The sequence below is a fragment of the Varanus komodoensis genome, unplaced genomic scaffold (genome assembly GCF_004798865.1).
Source record: "Varanus komodoensis strain SLA01 unplaced genomic scaffold, ASM479886v1 scaffold3, whole genome shotgun sequence".
NCBI classification, from domain to species: Eukaryota; Metazoa; Chordata; class Lepidosauria; order Squamata; family Varanidae; genus Varanus; species Varanus komodoensis.
In genome coordinates, this window is record NW_025335761.1 from 37274360 (window position 1) to 37296859 (window position 22500).

General features: G+C 44.8%; 1 protein-coding gene across 3 annotated transcripts in view; it reads right to left on the reverse strand.

Annotated features, from left to right (window-relative positions):
• Nucleotides 1–375: 375 nt before the first annotated feature.
• ISM2 (isthmin 2) overlaps nt 376–22500 on the reverse strand; it is a 33277-nt gene continuing 11152 nt past the window's right edge. For 2 of the 3 annotated variants that reach the window (XM_044436802.1, XM_044436801.1), the window contains exons 2-6: nt 12884–13147; nt 4914–5241; nt 3899–4039; nt 1873–1950; nt 376–1019 (exon numbers count right to left, since the gene is read on the reverse strand). In XM_044436802.1, coding sequence (XP_044292737.1) covers nt 502–1019; nt 1873–1950; nt 3899–4039; nt 4914–5241; nt 12884–13105 — 1287 coding nt within the window. In that variant the 5' untranslated portion in view covers nt 13106–13147 and the 3' untranslated portion in view covers nt 376–501. Of the gene's footprint in view, nt 1020–1872; nt 1951–3898; nt 4040–4913; nt 5242–12883; nt 13148–20605; nt 20667–22500 lie in introns of all 3 variants that reach the window. The other variant, XM_044436803.1, reaches the window with a different exon arrangement.

Genomic DNA, 22500 nt, shown 5'->3' on the forward strand with positions numbered 1-22500 from the left:
CAGATACTCTGCAAAACCAATCAAGCATTCAGTAGATTCCATGGCGCAAGAACTCCCAGTCTGCCTTGGGAGACTCTGGGAATGCAGCATAAAAGGAGTTGGGAAGCATACCTTGAAATGCACCATTCATCTACTATGCACACCACTTTCACAGGCCCGTCCTGTACCCAGAAGCCCTCAGAAAGATTTGTTGGCCAGCTTGAGGGTTACAAAGCACCCACCTGGGCCACCTGGACTGTGGTGATGGCTGGGCACTGAGGAAGTCAAGAAAGACAGTGGAGGCCCCTGGAGAAGGCAAGGGCCAGAGGCATCCCAGTTTTTCAGGGAGGTTTCCCTTCCCTGCTACCAAGGGGATGGAGGACAAAATGCACACTCCGTAGCCATTCTAAAGCAGAGGTCTGTGTTGACATAAAAGTGGGTCTGGGGAAATCCTGCTATGTTTTCTACCGTGTCCCGTGGGGGACTGGGGCGCCTCCTCCTCGCGCCCTCTCTTTGGCTGCACTAGTACTCCCGGGCTTCCTGCAGCTGAGAGAGGAATTCGTCCTCCGGGGGGTTGTCAGCACACCGCTGCCCATTATTGGGAGGCCGCACGGCATGGTACCTGCTCCAGTCCCCCTTGCAGAGGATCCACGGCAGCATGTCCACCTTATAGTGCAACTCGGGGGAGAACTCCGTGCTGATGAGGTTGGGCGCTCCAGCCCCCTTGCCCCGGGTAATGAGCCTGGTGTTCTCGTCGTAGCAGCAGTGCTGTGCAGCCAGCGTGGTGCTGTCCAGGGAAAGCATCGAACGCAGGCAGAAGCGGGCCGTGGGTTTGTAGATGTCCAGCCGCTCTTTGGGTCCGCTGGCATCCCGCCAGCGGAAGTTCTTGCCTTGCTGCTCATCTCGCAGGTTGACGGCACTATAAACAGCTTCGAGGGGGTAGGAACAAGGACAGCTGGGCAGGTCTGATAAGACTTTGCTCAGGTATTTGTTGAGGAAGTCACTCTTGCAGTTTAGCCATTTCTCACAGCTGTCCATATCTATGAAAAGAGAGAGACGCACACAAACACGCGTACCACAAAATCAGCAATAAGTCACTGGCAGTTTATTTTGGCCAGGGCAGCAAACATTCTAAGGCTGTGAGTGATCCTTTTTCCCAGTCCTCAAGCCAGAGGTTCTTTCAATCACCTTTGCTCAACCAGGTGACCTTCAGATGCCTTAGACTACTGCTTTGATCATCCCCAGTCAGCAAAATGGGAGCTGTAGCCCAAAAAGGGTGAGCAAATGGGAAAGGCAATAAGAACGCAGAAAAGGGGTCACAAGAGGGAAAGCAGAGACTGTCTAAAGACTATTCAGGATTGTATAGTCAATACCAAAAGATGTATTTGCTTGCCATAACAGAATGCATTTATATTCCCATTGCTTGGGTGCCAAGTAAATCCATGGCATAGCAAATTGCGATGGACGAATCTACCAGTTATGCTTTTTCTCCTCTTCTCCTATTTCCTTCCTATTTTTGCATCAGTTCGTAATATTTTTAGTGAAATGTCCTTGCAAAAATCTGTACACATTTCTGTGTTTCTCCTGATATGCACAATGTCTGTACGACATTTTGCCTAATATACGCACTTTTGCAAGCAACTTCCCTAATGTATTTCATGCTACTTTTAAAAATATATGCATTAGCATACACACTTTCGCCAAATCTATGCATTTTTTCACACATCTTTTTCTTCAGAGAACTGCACGGCAAAATGTGGAGAAGAGAGAATACTGACGGTTAACAGTGCTTTGGTTTGTGCATTGGTTCAGGAACTGCAAATTAGGTAAATTTCTCGCCATCCCTAATGCAATGATCAGTCCGTTTGCCCTAAGAATGAGGACTTTACTAACCTGCGTTCAGGATCCCTGTGGCATTCTCAGCTTCAAATGGTGTCTCCTCAGTGGCAAAGGCCAACTCGCCATCTGTTCCTTAAGAAAACCACAGAAGCATAAGGGTCAGAGTGAACCTCCTAAAACACAACACATTCCATTTGAAATACGTTAGAGGAAGAGAAAATGTATTTCGGTACATGGAGGCCCAAAAACTTGCTTTTGACCCACAAAGTTGCTTTCCCTTGATGAACTTGATACATTAAATGTACCAAACAGCTGAGAAAAGAAACAATAGCTGAGATTTCCAGGATTAAAAGGTCTGTGGATTTAATTAAGGCTTTCAACAAAACCATCACAGTGAACTTGCTGCTTCATGGAAATGTACGCTGACTTTCAAAAATGCCCCAATTTGCTTCTGATAGACAAATAGTGTTTGCCCTCTTCCAGACGATTGCCAAATAAGGGACGTGAAGAGTGAGTGGTTGTTCTCAGCATCTGGGATGAAGGGGCAGAGGTGGTTTTTGGCCAAACATTATTTTTTCCCCCTAAAAGCATCTTATTCTAGTTCTCTTGGCATGATTGGAAAGCAATCTCTAAAATCTAGAGATGGCACACTTTCCAACTGAGAGAGCAACTCAGGTCACACCTAAGGACAAAGCATGCTGGAAGCCGCACAGGCATGGTTTGTCGTAACGCGTCAACCCAGCATCCACGATGAAGCATGGCACAATTGGAGGCATTACACTTGTAAGGTTTCCATGCTTCTCCATTGCTTGCTGTCATGCGTGACTCCAGTTTCCACAGGGTCTGCACATTTCTGCCAGCGATCAGCAGTCTTTAAGCTCCCGTTCTTCCCTGCTTGTGCACAGCCTTCTGATGCCTAGCCCCGGCCATGTGACCCCGCTGGCAGTGGCCATCACGACACCCCCCTGCAGCAGCAGCAACTGGGAAAAGGGCTGTGCTTGGCGCTCCTACCTGGTCACTGCCCTGTACTGGAGCGGAGCCTGTTCGAGCCACTCCGGGAGCTAACCGTCCCCGCATGTGGAGGCTGCCCTGCATGTGAGGCACACGTGGGAGCAGCCGGGACTACAACCACAGGGTGAGCGCCCCAAGGAGCCCACGGCTGCCTCCCATTCTGCCTCCCGCCCTCTGCCCCTTCTCATCTTGTCTGTGCAAGTCTCCAAACTCCCCGCTAAGCCCCACTGTGCAACCCCACAGCTGAAGGACTAGCACTTCCCAACAGCCTGTTGGCAAACCTGACCCAGAGAGATGCCCATGCGGGAGGCCGCGGGAAAGCGAGTCCAGCAGGATGGCCCTCCTAGGCGTTCCTGGACAGGCGCCCACGCTGATGCCCGCTGAGTGCGAGGGGGAAAGGCCCTGGCAGCATGTGCAAGACCTGTGCCCAGGGCACCATGGACACTTCTGCAGGGAGGGAGGTGGGTGTGCTTGCGCACTAGCACAGCTTGTGGCAGCAGCGGGCAGCGCAACTCTAGTGCAAAAGCACTTCTCCAGCAAGGAGGCAGTTACTTTGCTGAGCAGCCAATGAACCCAACCAAACCCAAACGCAGGAGGGCAGGTGGGCTGATGAAGGAGAGGCCGGAGCTGCAGGCAGGAGCGGTGCACCCTGGGATTGATTTTTAGCTGCAGGGGCTGATGGGATATATGCTGCCCTTTGGAAGGAAAATGGACAAGCAAGGAAACCACGCATGCGTAGAAACCATGTGACTGTGCGAGCCCAAGGCACAAGGTGAGATGTCATGCTGTGTGGTTACTGGCAGCATCTCTTAGCTTTGTGCAGGCAGAAACTAGTGCACAATCTGACACTGAACTGATAGCTTTGAACTGTTAAAGCAGCATCCCCCAGTCTGGACCACTCCAGATGCTCCAGATGACAACTTGCACCAGCCCAAAACCAATGGTCAGGAATGCTGGGAGCCATCACCCAACCCACCTGGAGGGTACTAGTTGGGGATGCACAGCATTTTAGCCTACAGAAAAGTTGTGGACCAGAAAACAGGATGGGAAGAAGAGAAGGTGCAGGTACCAGGACAGCGCTGCAGGTCACAGGTTCTTGACTCCGTGGCAGCACATGCATAACCACAAGACCTGGTTCTCTTCTGGTTGCCACTGCCACACGTTACACTGCAGGGAGACCAAGAGCTCCACTCTTCCTCATCTTCATAGTCTGAAGAGGGCGAGAAAATGGAAAGACACACAAGGGTCTTCAAAGCCTAAATGAGACCAAGTTGAAGTCTTTCTGTGCTTTTCTCTTTCCATCTTCCAGAAGTCTAATGCATGTTCCAGAAGTCTAAACACTGTAAGGAGAAAGTAGAGAGAGAGACCTTTTCTCTGTCTCCCATTACATGTGAACCTGGGTTGAACTCTTGAAGCTGATTGGTGTGAGCTTTCAGGCAGATAAAAGGAAGTACTACTTCACACAGCATATAGGTAAACTGTGGAATTCACTGCCACTGGAAGTGATGATGAATGGTGATGGCCACCAATCTGGGTGGCTTTGAAAGGGGATTGGATAGATACATGTGGAACGAGCCTATCAGTGCTGGCTATGTACTGCTGCCTGTTCTAGACCCCTCTCCTTCAAACCTATAGAGAAGATTAGTGGGGGGCATCTCATATTGTATTCTGTCTGTTTCTGTGCATCCACGGCAGAAAAACAGAAATGCTCCCCTCATAGGGAGAATATCAAATGAGGCAGTTGTCATCTATCAGTTACACCAGTGGCCTTAAACCTAGTGAGGTTTCTTGACGATGTGTTCGAGAAAAAAAGAACCAATACTGAAGGACGCAAATGGGGTTGGCTGGGATTGCCATAACTATGGGATTTGTTATGGAAACATCAGGATATACGTCAAAGTTTCCTTTGATGGATTATTTATGTTGACTGCTTCTGGGACTCTCAGTTTCACCGAAGAGGGGCAAAAACAGAAGACCAGGGAATCTTGAATGGAAAAGACACTCTTGGTCCACGAAAAGGAGTTAATATTCTTCCTTGTCCCATAGTGGGCAACTCACCTACAAAGGGCAAGAAAATGACTCACCATAATTATACTTCTCTTTGAAGACCCAGTTCTTCTGATTGGGCCACCTCTGATCCCAGTCTCCTCCCACTCCACTCAGCACAGTTTCCTCCTCATCATACTCAGAAGTATAGTCTTCTTCCTCCTCCTCTTCACCTCTGCTCCTTATGTCCAAGCTGTCATCTTCATCTCCCTCTTCTACCGGGTCTGTGTACTCCCAGAACAGTGGCCAAAAGAGGTCTTTATGGGACAACCACTCAGAAGATGTCAAAGACCAGTCATTGCTGGTCTCCTTCAGCAGGTCCATCTCCATCTCAGCCTGAGGATCATCCACTACCTCAATGGTAACCTGGGAGTCAAGGCATGAGATAAAATGGTTTCAGGAGCTCTAGTGCTAAAGCGCAACCCCCTTTAAGAGCAACGACATGGATTCCCCTCAAGTATCTTGTTCATACCTTCATACCTTCTCTCTGACCAAGACATTCACTCTGACACTTCTCCTTACAATGCTTTCTTCATTTCTAACTCTTCTCCACAGCTGCCCATGTGATTTTCCATTGTGTCAGCTTCCAAACCTGACATTCTACTTCAGTGCAAATATTATACCATCAAAATGATGAATGAAATCTGTTCTCAAGTCAGGTACTCTGCAGTCATGATGTAACCAATCATTGGTTACCATTTGCCAAGGTAGATTCAGGTGCAAATATCTCCCCAAGGATAAGATGCACTAACAACCAGATCATACGCACGCATGTTTGCACAACTGGCAGTCGGTTAACAAGACTCTCTGGTTTGTTAACTACAGTATACTTGCTGGATGCCTGCTGGGGAGTATTTGCCTAATACAGTGGTACCTTGGCTCACAAACTTAATCCGTTCCAGGACTCTGGTTGTGACCCAAATTGGTTGTGACCCAAGTCAAATTTCCCCATAAGAGTCAATGTAAATAAGGTTAATCCATTCTGGCCCCTCCAAATGTGGTTGTGAGCCAATTTTTGGTTGTGAGCCAAGTCAAATTTCCCTATAAGGTTCAATGTAAATAAGGTTAATCTGTTCTGTAACTATTTTTTTATCAGAAAAATTTGAAACAAAGTGACAAAGTACTGTACAGCACAGTGGAGAACACTAACCTAGGTGAGGGGGGAGGTTATCGTTTTGAGAGAGAGCCCCCCTCTATAAGGACATTGGGGAGATCTCTTTCAGGGGTTTCCTCTCTTCTTTGTCTCTTAGCTGCAGGGTCAATTTTGGTGAAAAATCTGTCTATAGTCACTTGTTTTTTCCTGCATCGCATAACCCTCTGGAAATGAGAGACCACGTTATTGTTCATCAGATTCAACACTCTGTTCGTTACAATTATGTTGAGGTGGTGCTTCTCAAAGAAATCCTGGCACTCATTCCATTTTTTCTTAATGGATTGTATCACATCACTGCTAACCTCCTCCCCGTCTTCCTCTTCCTCAGTGGAATCCTCCTCAGAAAGCGCCTTCTGCTGCTCACTTCGCAGTTCAGCAAGTTCTTCCGTCGTCGGCTCCTCTATGCCTTCCCTGCACGAACGCAACTGCGATCGTGGCCATCTCCACACTCAGGCGGGGTGGAGGGTGGGGAGATGGCCGCGATTGTGCTGGTTGGGGAGGGGGAGATGGCCGAGATTGCACCCGTCTTTCCTGCGGGAGCACGCCCGTGATCACGCACGCCTTCCCTGCACGAAAGCAACTGGATTGTGGCCATCTTCCCACTAAGGGCGGGGGGAGATGGCCATGATCTTGGTTGCCACCCAATGCGAAGTTCATGACACAAGTCAAAATTTTCATGAAATTTTTGTTCATGACCCGATTTGGTCGTGAACCAAGGCGTTCGTGAGCCGAGGCACCACTGTAACATACAACGGCATGGGCTTGTTGTTCTGCAACCTAACTTCCTAGCAGTTGCTGACTTCCTACTGATCCTGTGAACCCAGTCAAGAAGTATCATTGGGCTCTACAAACACACTCCAAAGTACATGTGCATTCAGATGCAACAGGAGGCAGCAAACAAGTTATGTCAGCACAGGCTCCTACAGCCATTGTGTGAGACATTCAACAATACACAGAAGCCATCCTTATTGCAAAGGTGGAAGATGGATGCAGACTACCAGCTTTCCAAGAAGGGATCTTTAGGGGCTGAGTTCCTACAATAAAAATCACAGGCACCACTGCCAACCCTGAGGAGCTAATTTATAAGAAGAAAATCTAGTGCAGACCTCCCCAGTCTAACCTGCTCCAGATTTATTGGAGGATGTCACTCCCAGGACAATGGAGCTGCTGGCCTGAAGAGAGGGAGTCAAGCTGGGGAAGGGTGATGTGGTTGCTGCAGAGATCACAAGACCTCTGCTTCATACTATCCAGTTTCATATGGCTCTCCTGAGTGGCCAGTTAAGAAGTCTACCTTAGCACATGCTGAGAAAATGGGTCAGCTGAATCCTCAACATATGTTCTCATTATTTGTTGTAAAAGACAACAACAGCTGAACAGCATAAACAAGGGAGGGACACATAAAGCAGCATGAAGGCAACATTGTTTGGTATTGGAAACAAAGCTGAGTGCACACTTTAGCTACTAAACCAGCATCAGACAGAGGTGTCCCTTCCTAAAGTTGGGCACCAGAAGATTCCTATCTTAGGAACCAGAGTTGCTACCTTGGTTCTTTAAATCCACCTTTCAGGGGGGCCAAAGGCAAAAACAGCAAACAAACAAAAAGGGAAACAACACACCCCAAATACCAGTATTTTCAGCTGAATGTTCTTACTGTTGGTAGCCAAGCCTTAGAAGGAGCAATTCAACATTTTGGAATGGGGATAAAACTGCATGAAAGCCAGGAGACCTCCAAATGATTGACAGTCAGGGGAAAGAGGGTGGGGAAGGAAGGGGAAGGGGCCCTGTTACTGGAAAGGGGACTTCCATGAGCTAGACTTGGCCCATGACCCAGAGGTTCTTCTCCCCAGCTCTGGAGAGGGAAGAGGGCTGTTGCTTTGCACATTGAAGGACACAGAGCCCAGCAAGCAAGAATTCTCAGATACAGCAAACTCCTCCACAGAATCACTATAGGAACCGATGTTGTTGTTATCCAGGGGGACATATTATTGCTCCCTAAGCAAAATGCTCAGGTTGATCATATGTCAGCGAATGAAATCAGGGCAGAATCAAAAAGAAATACTTATCAAGAAAGGTGACTTCCAGAATATCATGTAGACTGGGAAAAGGTATGTTCCCATCACAGCTAAGATTTGTCCATGCCTATACCTTGGAACAGCTGATCATGCAGTTACAGAGCGGATGCAACCCTGGACTTAATCTTGAGGGACATTCAGTGTGTGGTGTGATACTTAAGTGTTGTTGAACCAACTGGAAACTGTGATCACAGTGCTATCAAATTCAGCAAATGTACAAGTGGACAGATGCCACAGAAGTCTAAATCAGTGGACTTCAAAAGAGAAAACTTTTCAAAAGGGGTTCATAAATGAAATTGGAAGGGAAACTCAAGGGTCACATTTGAACAGAGAGCTTGGGGATTATTCAACACCACAATCACTGAAAATAGCCCACACATCAGGAAGGGAACCACCAAATCCAAGAGAAAAACAGTGGTTAATAGGCAGAATCAAGAACACTATTAGAAGGCAAAAGACTTCCTTCAAAAATTGAAACCCTTCCCAAATGAAAAGAAAAATGAACACAAACTGGAACCAAAAGCAGCAGCAACAGACTGTAAGGGATGTAAAAAATCATAGCTCACATTTTTAACTAAATTGTTAGGACACTGAATACATAGGAGCAGAGACCTGGCTATGAGAGCAGTTGGACTATTAAAAGACAAGGGAGATAAATCTGTGCTAAAGGTGGAAGCGATTGCAGGAATATTGAAATAATTATTTGAATCTGCCTTCACCTTGGAAGATGTACAGTTACACGTGGACTGATGAGTAACTGAGGCAAATAGTGTTGACAAAAGATGATGTTCTAGACCCTACAGGCAAATTACTCATTAAAACATAACTAGATCTGGGTGGTATCTGGGAATTCTTAAAGAACTCAAATGTGAAATTTCTGATCTCCTAACAAAATTATGTCACTGGAAAGCACGCAACACAATACCAATTTTTTAAAGGGATCTTGAGAAAGGATACAGTCCTAGAAATTATAGGCCAGTTACCTTAACAGCTGTCCCAGCTAAATTGTGGAAAGAATGATTAAAGATAACTATTTGTACAACTGAAAATCTTAAGAAGTGGAATCCTCAAAGGTTTTGTATTGGAACCCGTCCATTTTAACGGGTTCACAAATGCCTGAGGGTAAGCTGTGATATGGCTACACTTGCTGATGACATCACCAAACTAAGAGATTGAAAGGAGCGCCAAGAAGATTTCTCCAAAGCAGGTGTATCACAAACACAGTTCAAAGTAAGTGCCAGGTAATGCGCCCTGAGGCAAAAAATCCTAATGTCACATATACACTGATGGGGTCTGAGCAGGTACAACATAGCCAGGAAAAAGAACTTGGACTCAAAGTGGACAGCAATGTTCACCCAGCGTGTAGCATCCATGTAATAAAAAGAATTCTGCCCTTGGCATAATTAGGACAGAGCTCAAAAATAAGATAACAAACATGATGATATTTTCATGCCATTCTATGATGTATTCACATTTGAAATATTGTGTACAGCTCTTGCCACTGTATGATGCAGGAAAGGGCAACCAAGCTGATCAAGAGCTTGGAGCAACTTTTCTGTAAGAAAAACTTACAAGGTTTGAGACTTTTGGTTTAGAAAACAAGAGCAAATGAGGGGAGACGTATTAGAAGTTTATGGAATTATGCATGGGGTAGCAAAAGTAGATTCTTTTTGCTCCTTGCTCATAAATTGGATCACCCCCTTGGCTGAATGGTGGGAGGTCAGGGCAGTACTTCTTCACTTGTGCACAGTTAAACCATGGAATCTGCAACCACAAGGTGAAGTGATGGCCATCCACAAGCTAACTTTAAAAGTGGATTAGACCAATTCAGGGAGGGGGATGTCACTGGTTACTAGTCCTGATGCCTAGACAGCACCTTCACTATTGGAGGCAGTTTGACTTTAAGTACATGTTTCTGAAGAACAGTATCAGGACAAAATTCTCTTGTGAATTTGCTTGTGAATTTCCAGATTCATAAAATTCTCTTGTGAATCTGGTTGCCAACTGTGGGGAACCCAATATTGGATTAGATAATGTTTTGGTCTGGTGTAGTGTGGCTTTTGTTTCTAATACCTGCTAATGACAGGAAGCATTTATTGCTGTCTCCATTTACTGAGAAGTGCTTTTTTAATTTTAAAAAGAGAGCTGCCAGAATTCAAGTCTGTCTAGAAGCAGGAAAGCACAGGACAGAGAATATAAGACCTCCCGGGGCCGAACTTGCCTGGGTGCCAAGGTCCCCTCCCATTTTCTATCCTCATATGAGCAGGCTAAACACCCGCCTAGCCTGTATCTCATCAGAAGGCAGCGAAGTGACAAGGCACAATACTTTGCATGCTAAAACAGACAAAAGGACTGCGATGCCCAGCGTGCCTCAGCCAACACGGCTGGAGATGCTGGAAGTTGCCGGTCTTTTTTTCTGTCTCGACATGTGCAAGTGATGTATGTTCTGAAAGATCTAGTCCACATGTGGCAAAGAACCCACAGTTTGTTAATCATGTCTTATTGATAATGAAATGGGAGCGACTCCGGACTCCCATTCTGTTCTCACTGTGTTAAACAATGCAGGGATGCTTCATCTCTGGGTTGTTTATTATGCTGTCTGAATCCAGAACTGGAGGATGTTGGAGTGGGTTACAACTCAAACATGTAGCTCACTCCAGCAACCTCGAGTTCCAGGTTTGGACATCCCAATAAATAAGCCAAGGCAAGAGAGTCCCTTGTTTGTTTAACTTAGAGGGCTCATTCAGTTGAAAGCCAGCATGCGTGCTCCCAGTTGTTCACAGCTACCCAGGGTTTGTTTAAACAGGTTTGTTTACGTAATCCAATCCAGCTCTTTTTTTTCTTTTTTTTTAGGTAAGCTCTGGCACATATGTAAGAACCCCTTTCCCTGCTTTTTTCTGGCACAGTTGTGGCATTCACACTTCTTTCTATCACTGCAAAGGAGCTGGGAGATGATCTCCACATTCTGGAATTAAATACGCTAAGTAATCAAACATCGGAAGTTTTAGCCTCCACAGAATTAGCAGTGAGGGGATGGTTATAACTTTTCTTTTCTTGATCATAATTCGAAAGACAGGCTAAAACAAAGCATTTTAAAGGCCAAGCAAACCTCCCATTAGGCTATCCATAATAGGCATCTCTTCAATGAGTGAAAAGTTTCTTCATATAAAGATTTATAGCAAGTTAACAGACTTTTACTATAAGTATGGAAATTGCTCAAAACTAACAAAGTCATTTCGTCTTGCTTTTGTGGTATCAACCAATATGAGACCTTAATCAAATGGAAAAGTTGACTCATCAGATACACTTATTCAGAGGTTTGGCCAAACCGGACATTTTTGCATAAAAACTGGCATCCTCTTATTTCTTTTGTAAATGGAGAACCTTCTGTTAGATGTTTTCTGTTGCAACACAAACCATTCTGGATTAACCTTATCGCAGTGTGAACTGACTGACGTTTTGAGAAAATGTTCTATATAACAGGATGTTCCAAAGCTTATCCACTTGATAACCTTTGTAGGTTTTTGTTTTTCAAAGCTGTACAACTTCTCCTCTTTCTTGTTATTCTTGTACTTAAAAAAGCATTAAGACGGTCACCAGCTGCCCAAGTAGGGGCACCTCTTACCGATGGCTAGCATCCACAAATGGCAGATTGGAATAAATACAGGAGGCTGCCTTTTATTGGGTCAGTTCCGCTGGCCCACTTTGTCAACATTGACTGGAAGCAGCTTTCAGGGTTTCAGGCAGGAATTTCTCCAGCTGTATGTGAAGATGCCAGGAACTGAAGCTGAGGCCTTCTGCACACAAAGCATCTGCTCTGCCACTGAGCTGTTGGCCTTCTCTCACATGCAGTGCTTTTACTAGCCTGAGCTAGTAATTCAAATGGATCTATTTGGCAGGTAGGGTCCACCCAGAGGGCGACACCCAGCACAGAACGCAACAGCCTGCCTGCCACGTGAAAACTGAACATGGCTCAGACATTGTGCTAACGTTCCCTTTAGCCTTCTGAGTGCAATTCAGTTTGTGGCTCTGTTGCATAAAGCCCTAAACGGCTGGGCCCCTCATGATGAAGAAACTGCTCCTTCCTCCTTATCTTTGCCCAATACCATAGCTGCATCATATCCAATCTAGGCCCAGGCCAGGGAATATCCTCCAGTGAAGATTCTGAGATCGATGAGGATGGGGTTCATAGGGCCACCTCCAGCATTCCTGTGGATACCCCATCTTCCCCTGAACAATCCACATCAGGCTGCCCAGCAACAGGCCCTGAAGATGTCCATGGACAGGGCTGCCCATAAACTTATCTTACCCAAGGAGTCAGAGGCAAAGAAGGCGGCTGAATGACCACAGAAGCAAGAAGCTGGGGGAATCGGGTTAAATACTTTCCATTCCAGTGTACCCGCTGTTGGAACAATACAGGTTCTATGCTCTGTGAAATCCAGCTGAATGTCTCATAGTTCATTTCTACTGAGACCATGCTTGTCCCTTGGCTTTCTCCTTTGCATCTGAATATGGTTTGCCACAGGCCAGCATCAGGAGAAGAAGCTATGATCGACCAAAAGTGCCCTTCTGACTGGATCTTCGTGCAGCAAGCCCAAGTGCAGCAAGCTCCTGGCGGCTGCTGGCTTCTCCTTGCACCTTCCCACATTCTTGCTCCAGCAGCTCAGGTCAAGACCAGCTGCCCAGTAACTCAGGGATGCTTTAAAGTTAACAATGGATTCCACCACTTTTGATTCATGTGTTCCAAGCCTTAAGACTAACCCTAAACAACCCAAGGACTTACTTGTATGTTTGGATTGTGAGCGCTTAGGTCCACGTTGGCTAATCCCGGCAAGTTCTGCAAGTCCAGCACAAAGGGCGTGCTCTCTTCCTGGCCGGCACCTCCAGGTTGGAGCGCTGCTGGCTGGCTCCTGGCAGGGTGCTGCAACGGCCAACGGCGTTTCTGCCGGCGTGGCACGGCCCGTCCATTTTGCCTCAGGTTCCGCACCTTGTTAGACTGCAACATCTCCTCTTCCTTCACTGTGGCGGTGTCAGATGAGGGGGAGATCTGACAATAAAAAGCGACAATGGAAGCATCAGCATGGCTCTTAATTCTCATCTCAGGGCTGAGATCATGCTGTTTCTCTTGCATCCTCGCCTAACGGATGTCAACAGCTCGCCCCATCACATTGGAAAGATGTGCCCAGGCCACCAGACTAACTGATCCAGCCTTCCCCAGCTTGGTGCTCCCCAGAAGCAACTCCCATCACTTCCAGTCAACACAGCCATGGTGGGAATAGCAGTCCAACACATCCAGAGAACACCAGAGGAAGGGAAGTTGACCTAACATAGCATGAGAGCCAGTATAGTATAGTGGTTGGATTACTGGGCTGGGACACAGGAGATCTGGGTTCTAGTCTCCCCTCAGCCAGAAACTTCACCACTGACTTTCAGCCAGCCATTGACTGTCTGCCTAACCTACCTCACATGGTTGCTTTGAGGATAAAAAGGAAGAGGAGAAAGACCACGTAATAAATCGCATGGCATGGCACGCACACACATTCCTGTACTTTGAGCTTGCCAGCTCATTATACATGCCTGCAGATTGCAGCAATGCAGTGGCGGAGTTAGGAAATTTTGCACTCTGCCCTTTATAGTCTTAACAGACACTCCTGCATCCTTTGAAGATGTTAAATGTGTATCAATTCACTTCAAAGGATGGTCGGCCCCTCCACTGCAACGCTGGTCCACAAGCAGTGTTATGAAACACGAACAGGTTAATCATCATTCAATCTCTGCACCTTAAGATAAAGTTCCACCACGTAGACCTTATTCACAGATCAAAAAAAAAAAAGTCCAAGTGCATTTAACTTTCATTAGCATTCATCCCTTGATACTTTTGCCTTATCTTGCTTCCTGTCTAAAAATGCAGATCACAGAATACTCAGAATAAGAACCTGCCTTCTCCTCAGATATTTATTTATTTATTTATTTATTTATAAGCACAATTTGCCATCCTTCTGTTGAAAATGATCTGCAAAACTGGGTAGCAACATTGTACAAGCAAACCATAACCAAATACCATCACAGCAACAGCACTCAATCAGCAAGAACTAACCAAAGGCATTAAGACAACTTACCTGTCTGCTATTTAAAATGAAATTTGAAACAACTCTTTAACTTCCTAGGAGGGAATTAAAGAACTAGATAACACCACCAGAAAGGCCCTGCCCTAGATAGCAGTTATCCTCTGCATGCCACACAGTGCAGAAATAAAGAACAAGTCTCCCAGAGATTATCTGAACAATTGCATCAGTTAATGTCGATCATTATAACCAGTGGCCCTATCAACTAGGAAATACCACTCATTCATTTGACTGCCAGGTTCCCAATTTCTACATCCTTCATTAAAATAGTGTAGGCCAAAATGGCTATAAATTTTAGTGTGTCAAAGAAATAAAGGCCAATTAAGTGCTTTTATGAATACACTATTGGAGCAAGCCAACGCACTCCTTTTTATGTATTCAGGCCAAACACATTCTGAAAAGTGGAAATTGAATGCAGGTGGGGAGGGGTTTTTTTTTCCGATCCGGATCTCATGTATGAAAAAAATCAGAATAGAAATGAGTAGGAGAAACTTTGTCAATTAAAAAACCACCCTAGTGAGAGGTATAATCCCTGGAAAAGATTTCCTTATACTCCAGTATTTAACACTTTCCACTGAGGATAATCTAAGTGTTCCTGGGAGGACCTGTTCCCAGGCACATTACGTCTTGCAGTTGGGAGCCATTTCCCACCATGCAGCCAAGTTCTCCAGGCTGTTTCCCAGCGTGCTACTACCTCTTGCTGCAGGAGCCCGGAATATGGCTGCAGGGCTGGGGGGAAAAGGGATGAACCCCTCCCCATATGAGACACTGAGAAGCACTATTACCTGCAATTAGGGCTTGATGGCTTGGGAAGGACTTTTCCCCCTCCACCCCACTTTCATCCTGATCGCTGGAGCACTTCAAAGGGAGTCGGAGCCAGTCCAGACTCACATGAGTGCACACACAGGGCATCTTCAGTGGTTTACATGGGCTGCACATCAAAGAACTTAAGCCCGTCTTCCCCTCCCACAGGGAAAGGAAGAGAAAGCAGCAGGAGGATCGCTGGGCCCTTTGCTGTTTTATTAAGGACTGGGCTAGCCCTGGCCAAAGAGCTGCAAGAAAATTCTGTCCCCCACACCTGCCCAGCACATCCCAACACCAGGGCAGCCATCAAATGCAAGGCCGAGGGAACTCTGATTGGTCTAGTAGTCTGTTGGGAACTGGCATCATCTCTCATACCAGTTCCCAGCCCATATCTCACCTGATAATGAGGGTAACTTTGGCCAATGGGATATTCCAGTTCCCATTTAGGGGTTCAGATGCCAAAATGAGAATCTGCCATTGCCATCCACACAGAAGCCGTTGTCCAGGGCCAGTCCGACTATTAGACAGAGTGAAGCAGCTACTGCAGACTACTGATTTCAAGTTTCATGGAAGGGCAACAATGGTTGTTATTCAATTTTTTATTGCTGCAGTTTTACTAACAGGGAGAGGAGGGGCACTGGGAGGATTTTCTTGTTCAGGTGCCAAAATAGCTTGACTTTGCAAGGGAAGGCTAGTATTTACTGCTTGCCTCAGGCAGTAAAATGTTTGGGCTGGACCAGCCATTGTCCCAGTATGTTACATCCTCAGGTTTGAGCAAGCTCAATAGCTCTGAAACTAAACTGGTATATAAAAATTGTTATTAATACAAATGAAATTCTAAGCAAAAGTTTTACATAGGTTGCTCATCCAAAAATATTATTACTGCGACAATGGCAGTGGACTAACATGAGCCATTTTGTGACACACCAACAGCCTGAAAAGTGATAAAACAAAACATAAACACACTTAATGATGAAACAATCCAAAATGAAAGAAAAGATAGTGGCAGAAGGTAAGAGTCCCAGATCAGAAAGCACTCAAGCTTTGGTGAAGAGCAAAGGGCATTCAAATAGCACTGTGCTAATGACACAACTAGATCGAAGAAGTCAAATGGCTGGTGTCCACAGTGGTGGAAGGAAAGTCCAGTGCTACATGGCACATACAAATTAACCTGGACCATGGTAAGTATGACTCAAGGCAAACTGGAAGCTGTAAAGCAAGGCATGGGGCAGTTAAGCATCACAGTACTTGGTGTGAGTGAATGAAAATGGATTGGAATGGGACACTTTCAGTCAGACGAATACAATGTGTTTTATTCTGGAAATGACAAACTTGGAAGAAAAGGAGTGACTCTAATACTGATGCAGGATAGGCAGTAAGAGGCTATAATGCAAAGTCTGACTGATTCACATCCATCAGAATTCTTGGAAAATCTACCAACATAACCATCATTTAAGTTGGTGCTCCAACAAAGGACGCTGAAGAAGAAATCAAAAATTCTATGCAAGCATCTAAAAGGAAACTGATAGCACACCAAAACAAGACAGGAGAAATGAGAGACCTCTTTCAGAAGATTCAAGAAATCAAAAGGAAATTCAAAGCTAGATTAGAAATGCTGAAAGACAGACAGGGGGACATCGTATTTGATCAGGATAAAGTGGAAACAATATACAAAAGAACTTTACAGAAGAGATGAAAGGATGATAGACTCCTTCAAAGAGGAATCCTATGAAGAAGAGTCTGTAATATTAGAAAGCAACATGGAAGCTGCTCTGAAAGCACTTTGAAGGAACAAAGCACCTGAACTAGATAGGGTACCAATAGAACTATTCCAAACTGCAGAAAACAAATCGGTCCAAAACCTAGCAACAATATGCCAACAAATATGGAAAACAGAGCAATGGCCCTCAGACTGGAAATGTTCAATAGACTTTCCAATCTCAAAGAAAGGATTTGCAAAGGAGTGTGACAACTACAGGAGTGTGACAACATTGCACTATTTCCCATGCAAGCAAAGTGATGCTCAAAGTGTTGCAACAAAGAATTTTTCCCTTTATGGTATGAGAAAACAATCCAGCTAGATTTCCAAAAGGGGTACTCAAGAACATATTTCAAATATACATTGGCTTCTGGAGTACACCAAAGCGTTTCAGAAGATCACTCTATGCTTTATGGACTATCTCAAGGTCTGTGTAGATCATTGGAAGCTATGGATGGTCCCAAAAGGAATGGATGTGTCTCACCACTTGCTTGTCCAGATAAGTAAATTGTATTATACACAAGAAACTACTAATAGGACAGAATATGGAGAAACAGATTGGTTCCCTGTAGGCAAAGGTGTCAGACATGGGTGTATTTAATCTCCCTATCTGTTCAATCTGTAAGGAGAACATATCATAAGGAAAGCTAGATTAGGATCAAACAAAGGAGGAATGAAAACTGGCAGAAGATAAATCTATAATTTAAATTCTACAGATTATCCCATATTACTGGCAGAACATTGCAATTAATTGAAAAAACTCCTGATGAAAGTGAAAGAAGTATGTGCAAAGCAGGACTGCATCTGACTATTAAGAAAAAAATCATTACTACAGAAGAATTATGCAACTTTAAAGTCCATGATGAAGAAGCTGAAATTGTGAAAGATTGCACATACTTCAGCTCAGTCATCAATTCAAATGGGGCCAAGAAATTTGAAGAAGACTGAGACTTTGAAGGACAGCAGTGAAGGAACTAGAAAAGATCATCAAATGTAAGGACATTTTGCTGGAGACCAAGGCCAAGATCATCCAAAATAAAGAGATTTATTCTCTATCACTATGCATGGGTATTAAAACTGACAGAAAGAAAATTGATGCATTCAAAACATGGTGCTGGAGGAATGCTTTGGGAATACCCTGGACTGACAAAAAGATGAAGAGGTAGCTCCTAGATCAAATCAAGCAAGAAGCAAAGCTGACAAAACTGAAACTGTTGTAGTTTGGGCATATCATGAGAAGGCAATCATGAGAAGACAATCATGATAGGGAAGGTTGAAGGCAGAAGAAGACTAAAGATGAGATGGACTTACCTTATAAAGGAAGCCTCAGCCTTGAGCTTGCAAGAGCTGAGCAGGGCTGTGAAGGGCAGGTCATTCTGGAGGGCATTCAAAGAGTTGGCATAAGTCAGAGCTGACTTGCCAGTATATAACAAGCACATGTGTGCACATACAAGTGCATGCTAGCTGAGGTAGGTGGAGCACCAGGTTGGGGGAGTTTGGCCTATAAACATGCAGAGTTGTTTCTCCCAGTTCTGGATGCAGACTGATCACCAGTGGATGATCAGTCTTGAGATGCACTCTTGTGCTGCCACTAAGGATGGTATTTTCTGGTATACTCAGACTTAGTGGTAATGAAGCTGTGCAAGAAACAGGTAGGTTTTGGTTAGCCTCCATTCCTTCTCAGCAAAAGAGGCTCTTTTATCATTGGCTTCCTTGTCAGTTTGAATAGCTCAGCACCAAAGGACAAGCTGCTAGCCAGGATAGTCTTGAAAGTCAAGAATGCTGGGAGTCCCAAACATCCGGAAGGGTTGGGGAAGGATGCTACGGTCCATCTGTGAAGGTTTTATACCTTCTTTGCAGTGGGCCACTCTTTTGTTTGGCCTTGAACCACCGATGCCTTACAAATACTCAGAGTAGAGCAGGGAAAGGCAAATTGGTGTCCACCAGATGTTTGGAAGTAAAATTCCCAGAAGCTTAGCTTCAGCATGGCTAATTGTAAGGGATTATTTTGGGGGCGGGGGGGGGGTTCAGTCCAAAATGTCTGTAGGACTCCAAGTTGTCTATGCACAGCCTGGAGTGCTCAGCCTATGATTAGCCCATGATGCAACTTACTGTAATTCTTTGGGCAGGGGGTGGGATAGGCAAAGAGAGAGAGAGAGAGAGAGAGAGAGAGAGAGAGAGAGAGAGAGAGAGAGAGAGAGAGAGAGAGAGAGAGAGAGAGAGAGATCTCATACACAGTAAACAGAAAAGCAAAGAAGTTAAAAGTGGGTCCTATGTAGCAAACTAGAGTTAAAAGTGGGTCTCAAGTCTGAAAGTTTTTCAACATACTAGCTGAGTTCTAAACTATGCAAGCCAAAGAAATACGATTGTTAATGATAATGTAAAATTTTGCTTGATAATTAAGTCTGTCTCTTGCTTCTCTACCAAATGGGGTACAGGACTGCCAAAAACAACTGAGCAAATGCAAATAAAATATAATGAAAGACAAAGTATGATAACATAAAATCAAAGCACTGAAAACACCAATAAAATCATTAAAATCTACCTGAAATGAATAACAACATGTTTATAAGACAGTTTAAAGCCAACTGTCTTTTTCTGATTGTCTTTTACCTTTCACTGACAGACAGGGTTAGCCAGGCCTCCACTGGCAAGATGCCTCACAGGGTGAGAGAACTGACCAAAAACTCTCCCTTCTGAGCACATTCAGATGCTGGCAGGACAGAAAGCTGGGCCTCTGCAGAGAATTTTAAAAGCCAGGCAGTGGCTTTCCTGTGGGAGAATGCTGTCTTTCCGATAACTTGGTCCTAAGACATGTAGGTTTTGAAGTACAAAGCCAGCATTTTGAAACTGGTAGCTTGTGAAGCTGTTGTAACCTGACAGTTGCATGCTCCCTATAAGCCATCCTTATCGGTTTGATTGCGGCAGTCTGAACAAGCGGACATTTCCCAACATTCTTCAAAGGCAGTTCCCTGTAGTCCAAATGAGATGCAACCAAGGTACGTGACACCATGGCCAGTCTTGACATTTCCAGGAATGGGCACAGTTGGTTAACCAGGCATCTTTGCAGATGGCTGCTATCCACACCTGGATAGCCTTGTGCAAGGCTGAATCCTGGATTACAGCCAGGCAATGAACCTGAGTTTTACAACTTGCTCTCATCTAATCTATTACAAACATTTGTTTCCTTGGATTGCAATGGAAAGGAGAGGTAGAGTTTGATAAAAAAAATCCACAAAGCAAACCAAACCAAGCAGGAAACCATAGAACAACACAACAATCAAGAGTAGTAAAGGAACTGGGGTGAACAAACTTGTGCCTAAACTTGTACAGAAAAATATTGCTTTATTAGAATGTTGGAAAATTATTATTGTTGTCATTGCTATGATAATAATAATTTGTTTTCTCACTTCTCAAGGTGAGGTGGAGTGTCATCAGCATATTAGTGTCACTCACACCCAAATCCCTCAATGATTTTATGCTGCCTGCTCAAATTCTCTTTGATGGTGCAGAATATCTGGCCTTTTTCACATCTGGTTGCCCTAATCTCCCATCTGTACAGGATGGCTCTGGAGAGCAGCAGAAATGGTATTGCTCTAACAGAGACCATAGTATCTCTGTATAAGATAAGAATTTCCTCCAGCCTTGAAGACTTGGAGCCGGATCAGCTCCTCCGTGAGCCATGCTAAGCTGGCTCTGTGACTTTCACTGGATGAATACTGTTCTGACCAGCCACTCAGAACAGACCTTTTGGTTACTAGCCCTCAAAAGGCCTCCATATTACTTGTTCTGATCGCAGAAGCTGCTCCATACTTACTGCTCTTTGGAGTGGAAATGCTTCTACCCATTAGCTGTGTCATGCTCTCCAGACGCCTGATCTGCATCAAGCAAAAAAAAGGGGGGGGGGAAATATGCTAACATTTACCTTCTTTTAAAAAATGTAATGGATGCTTGATCTGTTAAGACACTCTGGAGATGGTGGTCATGATCATGGTCTTAAGCCTACAGCCAAAATCAACTATTGGGCAACCGTGGAGTGGCAGCAAGAGTGAAAGCTTGAGTGCCCAACAGGAGCCAAACCTGTGAAAGACAGTCTCTTCACAGCAGTTTGACTAGCTTAAAAGGATTCCTAAGCCAGGTACTCAAATAATAAACCTCCTTTAACCTCCATAGCAAACATCTTCCAAGTCCACAACAAGAAAACTCAAATTCTGAAAATTGAAGTGCAGTGGACTTTACCCAAGGGTAGAGATTTATGTAAAACAAGAGTGGGCAACATACAGCCTGTGAGCCCTACGCTGCCTCCCTCCTTTCTTGAAATGGCCACAGCACCACCAAATTGCTGCTGGTTTCCCCCTTCACACAAAGCATACAGGGAGAGAGCTCTGTTTTCATGCAAAATCACACATCTCTGGGGCTTCCCCCAGTGGGTTCTGAAGAGTGGCACATCCCTCCAGACTTCTCAGAAGTTTGTCCATCCTTTATTTAAGTTACATAATAAGTAATATGGAGGCCTTTTGAGGGCTAGTAACCAAAAGGTCTGTTCTGAGTGGCTGGTCAGAACAGTATTCATCCAGTGAAAGTCACAGAGCCAGCTTAGCATGGCTCACGGAGGAGCTGATCCGGCTCCAAGTCTTCAAGGCTGGAGGAAATTCTGATCTTATACAGAGGTACTATGGTCTCTGTTAGAGCAATACCATTTCTGCTGCTCTCCAGAGCCATCCTGTACAGATGGGAGATAAGGGCAACCAGATCTTTCTTTCCCATTAAAGATACTAAAGGCAGCTTATAACATCACACAATTATAGAAAATATAATTCATTTTCTATTCATTGCAGAAACACATTTTCAGCAATTGCAGGGTAATATCAGCAGATAAGCACAAACCAGTGGAACCAAAAATCAACAGGGCTAGCAGATCACACTTCTCTCAGAAAGGAAATGGCTTTCTTTTTGTGGCATCAGAAGGCCATTAAAGTGGATGTGAAGATTTCCTAAGGAAGTTCTAAAACCTGGGTGCAGGCACCAAGAAGGTCTTGCATATCAACCAAATACAGCTTAGGTTGGATAGATGGATCACTGGGAGGATAGTGGGACCACTTGCAGTGAGGTCACAATGGATACCAGCCATGTTGATGGCAAACTAACTTCAGATGCAAAGGAACAGAAGCCTGTGGAAAGCCACCACAATCTGGTTGCCCATTGCGGCAGCAGGAGCTGCCAAACTAGATGGGCCCTTGATCTTCTCCAGCAGAACTCTTATGTTCAGGTTGTACTCAGCACCTAATTTCTGCCAACCTCCCCACATCCACTGCAATCCCTCATACCCCCTGAAAAACTGCTTCTGGGAATTAGGTGAACCCCTGGGACAATATGAGATACGGCATAAAGGCTGAAGGGTGCGTGTGAGGATTTATTATTATTGTGAATTACATTTTGATACTGTCCAATAGCCAACAGTTTCTGGCTACAATCAAAGACATAAAAACTCAATATGAAGCACAAAAACTGTGTACAAAACCATTTAAAGCACTTAACAATAAAAATCCCAGAACTAGTTAAAAAGTTACTGTATGCTGACATACACCTGGAAGTAGAGAAAAGTCTTAACTTGGTACTGAAATAATGACAAAGCTCACAAAACTAAATGGCTATCAGATGTTCCACCCTGCAGGAGTGGAAGCACTTTGCACTAGTACAAAACCACCACTG